Source organism: Macaca fascicularis, chromosome 16, assembly GCF_037993035.2.
Source record: "Macaca fascicularis isolate 582-1 chromosome 16, T2T-MFA8v1.1".
In the NCBI taxonomy this organism is placed as follows: domain Eukaryota; kingdom Metazoa; phylum Chordata; class Mammalia; order Primates; family Cercopithecidae; genus Macaca; species Macaca fascicularis.
The window spans coordinates 68,533,164-68,544,461 of NC_088390.1; the positions used below are offsets into that span (position 1 = coordinate 68,533,164).

Below are 11,298 nucleotides of genomic sequence, written 5' to 3' on the forward strand. Positions count from 1 at the left end.
AAATTTGGTGGCTATCAGAGACCTTTCTTCTTAGATATCAGTGCTTGCAATTCTTCTCTACTTTCTCCTTGCTATGGTTTCTCAAAAAAGTCTATGAGTCTTGCTGACTTCTAGGGCTCCTAATGGAATAAAAGCACATTTTTCTCGGTTGGTACACACAAATTAGAAGAGAAAGCTCACTAAAATGGATTACTTAAAAGTTTATTTTTGTTAGATAATAAGAGAAAAAAGTACCATATCCCTATCTCCTTACATTAGCAGAATGAATAGATGAGATGAACCATCTTCCCTCCATCATCTAAAAAGGAACTCATGTTGAGTTCTGAAAGATATTACAAAACTTGAATACTGTTTTTTGGTCTATTATGTATTTCAAAGGTGCCTTATTTTGTGATTGATTCATTAAATCTCAGAAACAAGAATCTTCATTAATGATTCTTGAAAGCCTTCTTTTTTCCTATGTCTTATACTTATTTTTAATTAAATGAGGTTATAGGTCAAAATATACAACATCCCAGAATTGCTATGTTTAACATTAATGATTTGATAAAACTTACTGTAATTGTGATATAATTAGTTCTTTATTTTGCAGCTGATAATAAAGTGAAGAAGAAGAAAGGAATAAAAGATAGTGCACCCATAGGTGAGTTAAAAGTTTGTTAATTAATTAAATATTTACTGAATAACTAGACAGTGCTAGACACTATGTTAAGAGCTAAAGATATGAATAAGTAAAATGAACTTCTAAAACTTATAGTATTATCTGTGGCAACATTCTTTTTGTATATTTTTAAAAATATAGTTCATTTGGTAAACATAGAGACAATACATTTATTTTAAAATACCCATTTTATTTCTTAGACAACTAGTTTAATCGTTTCCCTTCCATGTTATTTTGTTATTATATGCCCATTTCTTATTACCTGAGATTCCTTCTGGCTACATCTACATCTGAAAAAATATTTAGTAATACTATGCTTTTGCAACAACAGGCCATTTTATTATTTTTAGATTTTGTAATAATCTTGACAAGTATAAAAATCACAAAATTATAGATATTCATGAAAAGTCATACCTTGAAATATTGTTTTAATTTAATAAATAGAGACTGTAAAGTTGGTAATTCAAGTAAAATCAAGCCTTCCAACTCAACTTTTCAAGGCCTTTATTGATTATAATTACTCAGTTTGGTTTCTGCATTGCCATATTAATTAACTATTTGATCAAGATGTTTTATTCATTTTTATAAAGTTAAGGATTTGTGTCCTAAAGTACAATAAAGACCAAGGGATAATTTTCTTTCATTATTTCAAGCAGTAAGTAGGACTTATAACATGTGAACTTCATGCTGTTGTAGATTTGATATTTTCCTTATTCCCTTATTTCCTTATACTTGTTTCCTAAAGGAGGGAAGATTGATGTCAGTAATGTGGATGCTATTTTGAAAAACATGGATATAAAACTTACAGAAGAAGAACAACAATATCTACTAGACCACCTGTCAGCTACTGGTGAGGCTTTAAAATAGCTCATTGTGGGTGTCAGATACTATTAAGCTTATGGTTTTGGAGACTTTTCTGTGGGAGTTTCTGATTCTATAATTATTTGAATTGTCTAAGCTAAATATTTTTTAAAAATATTTTTATACCATTAGAAAAGTCCTGCTACTTATTATTTGACAGGCTAAGCAATAGTAAACTTCTTAGACATTAGTACCTGATTCACCCTGCTGCCAGATTATTTTCCCTAAAGCACAGTTTTTAATGTGCTACCCTGCTGTTCAAAAACCTTTAATGACTATACACACCTATATTTTTGCCCTGTTTTCATTTTTAAAAATTCAGGTATAATGTACATACAATAAAACCACAGATTAAGGTTACAATATGATGAGCTTTTTTTTCATTCAATAAATATGTAAGGAATATTATTTGCAACAACTGGGAGAAAGATAATTCTAAATACAGCAATAACACACCCCTGAGACACTTTGAAATTAACCAGTCTTTATTTTCCAATGCGATTGTGGAGAAGTGTTGTGAATAAGAGTAAATAACAGAATTGAATAATCTATCTAGTCAGGAATGGAGTCACCAAGTTTCTTTGCTTTTCTGTCATTTGAAAGTAAATCACAGCTACAGAATAAAGGAAAACAATATTCGTAGATATGGGTGTTGAGTTTTGACAATCATCAAAAACCCACACTGCAATTGGGATATATATATACACACACACGCACACATAACACACACACACACACACACACACACACACACCCACCCACCCGCCCCCCTTCCCAGAGAATTCCCTTATGCTCCTTGCCAGTTAGTTACTTATTCCTCCCCTGAGACAAACCATGCATTTCTACCACATTCTTATCACCAATGATTAGTTTTGCCTGATATAGAACTTTCTGTAAATGGAATTATACAGTATAATCTTACATATGTAATCTTTTGTGTATGGCTGCTTTACTCAATAAGGTTTTGAGATTCATCAGTGGTGTTGAATGTATCAGTTCCCTGCCCTTTTTGCTAAATAGTATTCCATTGTATGACTTTATCAACATTTGTTTATCCTTTTTCCTGATATTAGACATTTGAATTGCCCCAGTTTTTGGTGATTATAGTCCCTGCAAACATTGAAACTGTAAGTTTGAATTCAAACTATACCTTATAGTTTGAATGTTTGTAGTGACTAGTAAAAACTACCATTGTTTTATTTCAAAGTGGCTATACCGTCTCCGATATAAGCATTTCAGTTGCTGTGCAGACTTTCTAGCACTTGGTAGTGTCAGCTATTCTTTTTTTTTTTTTTTTTTTTTTTTTTTTACTATCATTATATGTGTGTATTGGTATTTCATTGTGGCTTTAACTTGTATTTCCCTATGGACAAGTAATGTTGAACAACAGGTTGTAAATTGCCATTAGCATGTTGTGTTTTCTGAAGCGTCAACTCAGATATTTTGCCTACTTTTTGATTGTTTTCTGATTATTGATTCTTGAGAACCCTTTATGTATTATAAATACAAGTTTTTATTTGATAGGCACTTTGTAAACATTTCTTCTCAGTCTGTTACTTATCTTTTCATTTTCTTACCAGTGTTTTTGGAAACTTTTTTTTGGAGATAGTGCTTTTGTGCTGTATCTAAGAAATCTTTACCTAACCCAAAGATGCAAAAATTTTCTACTATGTTTTCTTCTGGACCAGTGCTGTCCAATAGATATATAAGGCAATCCTCATATGTAATTTTAGGTTTTCTAATAGCCACATTAATAAAACTTGAAAGAGGTAAAAAAATTATTTAAAAATAGATTTTAAATAAAAATACCCTAAAGATTATCATTTAAACTTGCAATCAGTATAAAAACTTATTAATGAAATATCTTACTTTCCTTTTCTCATACTAAGTTTTTGAAGTCTAGTGGATATTTTACTATTATAATATGCCTAACTTCAGACAATACACATTTCAAATGTTCAACAACTGCATGTAGTTAGCAGCTACCGTATAGGGCAGCAGAGTTCTAGAAGTTTTATAGTTTAAAATTTTACATTTAGATCTGTGATCATTTTGACCTGGTTTTTGCATATGTTATAATACATGGGTTGAAGTTCTTTTTAAAAAACATATGGATATTCAGTTGAACCAGCACCATTTGTTGAATGGACTATTCTTTACCATTGAACTGCCTTTGCCCTTCTATATGTATGTGGCCTATATGTATGTGGCTTTATTTCTGGATGATCTATTCAGTTCCATTGATTTTTGTGTGTATCCTTTAATGTATTTTTATCATAAGTCTTGAAGTTATGTACTGCCAGTCTACCAACTTTGTTCTTTTTTTGCAAAATTGTTTTGACTATTGTATTTTTGAATTTTTTTTATTTTTTTCTTTTCCATATAAATTTTAGAATCAGCTTGTCAATTTCTACCCAAAATTTCTGCTAAGATTTTTATTAGCATTGCATTTAATCAATCAATTTGGGAAAATTGACAATTTAACAATATTGAATCTTCTAATCTGTGACAAGGTATATATCTTTATTTATTTATCTTTGATTTATCTCATCAGTGTTTTATAGTATTTAGCCCACAGAAATTTTTTTTTTTTTTTGAGATGGTGTCTCACTCTGTCACCAGGCTGAAGTACAGTGGCACGATCTCAGCTCACTGCAACCTCCGCCTCATGGGTTCAAGCAATTCTTCTGCCTCAGCCTCCTGAGTAGGTGGGACTACAGGCATACGTCACCACTCCCAGCTAATTTTTGTATTTTTAGTAGAGACAGGGTTTCATCAGATTGGCCAGGATGGTCTTGAACTCCTGACCTCATGATCCACCCGACTTGGCCTCCCAAAGTGCTGGGATTACAGGTGTGAGCCATTGCGCCCAGCCTTAGCACACAGATTTTTATGTATGTGTATGATTTTCTTACATTTCCTATGGTACTGATAGCACACAGATCTTATACATATTTTGCTTGATTTATACTTAAGTATTTCATGATTGTTGGTAGTATTGTAAATGACAATTCAAAAATCAGTTTCCAGTTATTTATTGCTAGTATATAAAAACATCATAGATTTTTATAGATTGGCCTGTAAATTCACCTGTTAGTTTTACCTTTTTTGGAAGAATCTTTAGAATTTTCTTTGAAAATATGTATGTCTCTATGAATAGAGGCTGGTTTATTTCTTTTTTTTCTCTAATCCACATCCACATGCCCTTTGTTTTCCTTGCCTTATTGTACTTTCTAGGACTTCCAGCACAATATTGAATAGGAGTGATGAAACTGGATATCCTTCCCTTGTTCCCACTTTTAGGGGGAAAGAAATCAGTCTTTCACCATTCAGTATGATGTTATGTGTTTGTCAATGCCCTTTATTGAAGGTTGAAGGAATTTTATTTAATTCCTAGTTTCCTGAGAGTTATCATGTATGGATACTCAATTATGTGAAATGCTTTATCTGCATCCATCAGGTTTTTTTTCCTTAATTAGTTAATATAGTAAATTACATTAATTCACTTTCTAATATTAAACCTATTTTGCACTCCTAGGATAACCCTTATTTGGTTATAATGTATTATCTCTTAAATATATTCCTTGATTCAATTTGAAAATATTTTTGAGGATATTTGTACCTAAGTTCATGATGAATTTTAGATTGTAGGGTTTTTGTTTTGGTTTGGTTTGCTTATTTGTTTTCTGTTTTTGAGACAGTTGCCCAGGCTGGAGTGCAGTAGCATGATCGTGACTCACTGCAGGCTCAACCTCCTAGACTCAAGTGATCCTCCTGCCTCAGTCTCATGAGTAGCTGGGACTACAGGCATAAGCCATTGAATTTGGTCAGATTGTACCTTTTTTTCTTATACTATCTTTGTGTGGTTACAGTGTTAGGGTAATATTGCTCTCATAGAAAGAATTGGAAAACATCCCTTCCTCTCCTGTTTTCTGGAAGAGCTTGTGTAGAGTTGGTGTTATTTTTTCCTTAAATGTTTGATTGAATTTGTCATTGAAACTTTCCTCTCCTGGAATTTTCTTGATTGGAGGTTTTAAGTATTCACTTAATTTCTTTAATAGATACATGAATATTTGGCCTATCTATTTCTTTTTTAGAGATCCTTGATACTTTGTGTTTCAAGAAATTTGTTCATTTTGTTTAGATAGGACCTTTATGGATATAAAGTTGCTCATAATACTTGCTTATTACCTATTTATTGCCTGCAGGATCGGTAGTTATTTTCCCCTCTTTTATTCCTGACTATTGATTGTTTGTGTATTCTCTGTTATTTTTTTATCATGTTACCAATTTTATTTATTAAAACCAGCTTTTAGTTTCATTGATTTATTCTGTCAGTTTTCTGTTTTCAATTTTAGCGACTTCTGTTCTTTATTTCCTTCCTTGTTCTTGCTTTAGGTTAATATTGTTCTTTTTCTAGTTTTGTCAAGTAGATTTGATCACTGTCTTGATAGCTTTCTTTCTAGTGTAACCATAAATACTACCCACTTTTTCTTTCAGTACTACTTAAATGTATCCTACAATTTTATTGTATTTTTATTATCATTCAATTCAAAATATTTTCTAATTATTCTTATGATTTCCTCCTTGACTTACGGGTTATTTAGTGTGTTATTGAATTTCCAAATGTTTGTGTAGTTTTGAGATATTTTTCTGTTTTGGATTTCTGGTTTAATTTTGTTCTGGTCAGAGATCATACTCTGTATAATTTGTGTTCTTTTGAATTTGTTGAAGTTTATTTTATGGCCTATTTTACCTATTTAATAAGTATTAATTACTTATTTGTATATAACAAATTACCCCCAACACTTAATGGCTTCAAATGAGAACCACTTATTTGCCCACAGCTTCAGTGGATCAAGAATATGGGAGTGGCATAAGGGTGGTTCTGGCTTAGGATCTGTGATGAGATTGCAGTTAAGATATAGGCTAGGGTTGCAGTCATCTGAAGGTTTCACTGAGGTTGGGGGATTCACTTCCAAGATTACTCACTTACATAGTTGTTGCTATTAGCAACTTAAGTCCCCCTGGGGATCCTTGCCATGCGGGTCTCTCCATAGGTTTGAAAGATATTTTTCCTTCATTTTGGAAGGTGTTTTCACTTCGTATAGAATTCTGGGTCAGCAACTTCTCCTCTCTCCTAGTATTCTAATAATTTAAAGATATAACTTCGTAATATTTTATCTTGCATAGCCTTTATTGAGAAGTATGCTGCAATACTTTTCCTCTATATGTAATACGTTCTTTTTCTTTAGCTGCCTTTAATTTTTCTTTTTATTGTATGCCTCCTCTCTGAGGCAGCCAAACGCTGCATTGCATTGTAGTGGGCCTTATGTGGGAGACAGCTTCTTTCCCTTTTCCAGTAGTTGGAAATCTTTACTTGGTATTGGCATAGGATCCTAGCCCAAGATGGTATCCTACTTCTCTCTCAGGGGGAGAGTTTTTTAATTAACCACTTCCCCCGTCACCACCCCCCAATTTGTTTCGTGATTTGTGCCCTGAGAGTGACAGAATTTGTTGCCCCTCCCCAGCAGCATACGGTTTTTGAGCCTTATGAAAAAAAGGCCCATGCAGACCTTATGTCTTTCACATGATGGCAGTTACTCCTCTCCTCCAGTCTGGCTTCAATGTGGAAAGCACTTTCTGATCCTCTGCCATGCCCCAATCTTTCTGCCATGAGCACCTGGAGGTGGTGCATGGAGAAAAATCTGCAAAGTTTCCTCTCAGATTTTATTTTCAAGTATTTTAAACCTGCAGAAAATTTGCAGAAATAATACAATGAACATCTGTTTACCCAACATCCATATTCACAAATGTTAGTTATTTGGCCACATTTTCTTTATTGCTGTCTGTGTATCTATACATGATAGATTATTTTCAAGACTGACTATAATAATTCTTCCCAATTCTTTATAATTTTATTTTGCCATTCTACTCATTAAGAGGTAAAATATCTCCCTGTCCTTTGAATCTGGGTTTTTACATTAAAAAAGTATTAACTTTCCTTAAAGCAACCTAAGTGCTCGTCAACAGGTGAATGGGTAATGGAAATGTGGTACTTATACACAATGGAGTACTGTTCAGCCATAAAAAAGAATGAGATCCTGTCATTTACAACAATATGAATGGAACTGGAGGTCATTATGCTAAGTGAAATAGGCCAGGCACAGGAAGACAAACATTGTATGTTCTCACTTATTTTGGGATCTAAAAAGCAAAATAATTGAACTCATGGAGATAGAGGGTAGAGGCTGGAAAGGGTAATGGGAGGGTGTTGGGGAGATGGGATTGGTTAATGGGTACAAAAAAAGTAGTTAGGAAGAGTGAATAAGACCTCGTATTTGATAGTACAACAGGGTGACTATAGTCAACAATAATTTAATTGTACATTTTAAAATAACTAAAAGATTATGATTGGATTGTTTGTAACACAAAAGATAAAAGTTTGAGGGAATGGATATCCCATGTTACATGATATGATTGTTATGCATTGCATACCTGTATCAAAACATCTCATGTAACTCATAAATATATGTACCTACTATGTACCCACAAAAATTTAAATAAAAAGTTTTAAAAATTATTTATTTTCCTTAATTCACAGAACAAAACTTTTTAAATCACAGTCAGCTAAGAAACTTGAAAAAAACCTCCTAGTCTTCTAGCAAATAATCAGAAATTGCATGACTTATTTGCAGCAGTCACATTACCTAGAGTCTGTTTGAGAGCATATTACCAAAGAGTCTTATCACTGATTCTTACTCTCTTGGTCTTATGAGACTAATTATAGTTTTGAAGATTGTGTGTATGTTCATGTAAGTTGTATTTACATATTCTTTTACTGTACAATTGGTATTTATTGTTTTCTTTCCACACAGATAATTATCTGACACATATATGGGGGCCAGAGGGTAGCATCAGGTCATGCTGCCATTATTTGTAACTGTTTGCTAATTAAAATCATATCTCCCCTAACTTCTTTTTATGGACCTTACCAAATGTGAAAGCAGAAACATTAATTATAGAGTTTCTTCTCTCCGTATATTTAGGAATATTTGATTGGCTACTCTCCATGAAAAACTATTCTCCAGGCCACTGTAACAAGCCCCCGGGTTATATATTACATGTAGAGATTAGATAGGAAATTTAATAAAATAGATTTTATACTTTTAAAAGATGTTATAAATATATCAGTATTATATTCAAATGAGAAAAGATATATGATATGACTTTTTTATATCAGAAGAATAGATGTAGACTCTACTTCTATTACTTTTAAAAATAAAAACACTAATGGCTATTTTTTTTTGCATATGCAATGTGCTAGGCATAAGTCTAAGTACTTCTTCTGTCTCTTTTAATGCTTACTCAAAGCCTGTGAGGTAAGTAGTATTATTTTCTTTGTTATAGAGATGAGGAAGTAAAAACAACAGGTGAGGAAATTCTAGAGGAAATGGTAAAAATTACCAAATATGAGTTATTTTTTGAGTATCAATGCTTATATATGTGAATTTATTTTACCTTATAGCTGATGAAGATATGGATATGAATACATTGACAGGGGTTGTGAAGATGCTTAAAGGTGAGCAAAAAATTGCCATGTGAAGACTGATAAAAGCAGTATGCTCCTTTCTGTATTTTTCTATATTTTTGTTTATCCTTGTATTTTATTAATAGGCTATTTTTACCATTTACTAAAAATGGTTAAAAATTAAAAGGTACAGAAAGGCTAAAAATAAAATGAAACACATCCTTATTTTATCTTTTCCCACCTCCAGTCACACTTCCCTTGAGAAAACCAATTCTGAATGCTTCTGGTTTTGGTTCTTTTAATCACTTCTATAGATTTAAATAATATGCTTATAGTACTATATACTGATTTATTTACAGTAGTGACTTTCAGATCTTTTGGTGTTCAGACTCTTTCATTCTTAAAAATTATTGAGGATCCCAAAGAGCTTTAGTTTATGTGAGTTGTATCTGTTGATATTTACCATACTAGAACTGAGAAAATTGTACAACATTTATTTAATGATTTGTTTAAAATAATATTAGTAAACCAATTACATGTTTACATAAATTTCATGCTTTCATTAAAAATATTTTTTTCAAAAAATTTAGTGATAGCAATGAGGGAGGCTCCGTGGGTGTGGGAGCCAACATGGCACAAGTATACATATGTAACAAACCTGCACGTTATGCACATGTACCCTACAACTTAAAGTATAACAATAATAAATAAATTTAAAAAAAATTTAGTGAGAAAAGGAGCATTATTTTACATTTTTGTCAATCACTTTAATGTCTAATTGGAATCTTATATCTGCTTCTGTGTTTAATCTATTATGATAGGTTGTTTTGGTTAGTATATGATGAAAATCTGGTCTTACATAAATATATAGTTGGAAAAGAGAGAAGAATTACCTTTTCAGATAATGGTGAATATTCTTCTTTGAGATTACACCAAAACTCCACTAGTGGCAGTTTCTTAAAGGTTAATTGCAATGTAGACTCCAAAAACCTATTAGTGAACTTTTTATACTTTATGTTAAAATCGACTTGGCTATTTTGCTCATTAACCAGATTTTTAAAAATACTTGTATAATTATTTTTTATAATTATTTTGTTATTTGGAAAATATAGTCATGCATTGCTTAATGATGGGGCTACATTCTGAAAAATGCATTGTTATGTAATTTTGTCATTGTGCAATTTTGTCATCATGAGAACATCACGAGTTTACTTACACAAATCTAGTATGATGTAACCTATTACTTGGAGACTATATTGCTCACAGGCCACAAACCCGTACAGCTTGCCACTGTACTGAATACTATAGGCCATTGTAACACACATGGATATTTGTGTATCTAAACATAAAAAGGTATAGTAAAAATACAGTATTATAATTATATGGGACTACTACAGAATATGCAGTTCATCATTGATCCAGACATCGTTTTGTGGTGCATAACTATACTGGATCATTGAGGTTTATAGAGCTTCCAAATGTTCACACATTTCACTACATATTTAAAGAGATCACATTCATCTGTATAACCACTAGTCTTTTAAGAAAGGTCTTTAACCTTTGGGAAGTTCTTAGGCTCATGATGGCAGATGCGAGTTCTCCAAAATTATTTTCATTTAAAAACTTGAATTTTATCATCGACAACAAACATTTTCAGTTGTTTTCCTTGAAGTCTGGTGGGTTTGCTTTACTCATTTTCAAGATATCTTCCATTACTTCCTTTACTCATTTTCAAGACATATCCATGTCTGAATAAGTATAGTTTTCCTGTCATTCAGATAAAAATGTTGTCCATGAAGAAAGCAGCTGGTTCAGCTCACAACTTAACACGGCATGCTTTTGCCCAAGAAAACTCTTTTTGTTCTGTATGTAGAAGTACTGTCTTTATTTCGTCATACAAAATACTCAAAAGACATATAATTATCAAGGTTTTCTTAAGTAAAATTGGTTTTTATTGTTTATTATTTTACCACAAATGCATGGCAGTGAAGAATATAATGACTACCAGCACTGCTTTGGTGCTTCTGCCTTGATTTGTAATCAGATGCCATCAGTTTTACACACTTTTGCTTTTGTATTATCAGTACAAATGTCAACACAATGAAAAAGGCAAATAATGTCTAATTACTGTTATGAAAATAGCTTTGACCTTGTGGGTCCCCTGAAAGGATCTTGGTAATTCCTGAGGGTCTGCAGACAACACTCTAAAATCTGCAGCTCTAGATGTTAGCTATTGACTCCCTGC

The 11,298-nt window shown here is 32.2% G+C and overlaps 1 protein-coding gene across 1 annotated transcript in view; it reads left to right on the plus strand.

Moving 5' to 3' along the window:
• Nucleotides 1-9,233, plus strand: part of EFCAB13 (EF-hand calcium binding domain 13) — a 240,572-nt gene extending 231,339 nt beyond the window's left edge. The window contains exons 41-43 of the mRNA XM_074020056.1: nt 593-643; nt 1,407-1,511; nt 9,051-9,233. Coding sequence (XP_073876157.1) covers nt 593-643; nt 1,407-1,511; nt 9,051-9,127 — 233 coding nt within the window. The 3' untranslated portion in view covers nt 9,128-9,233. The remainder of the gene's footprint in view (nt 1-592; nt 644-1,406; nt 1,512-9,050) is intronic.
• Nucleotides 9,234-11,298: the final 2,065 nt, after the last annotated feature.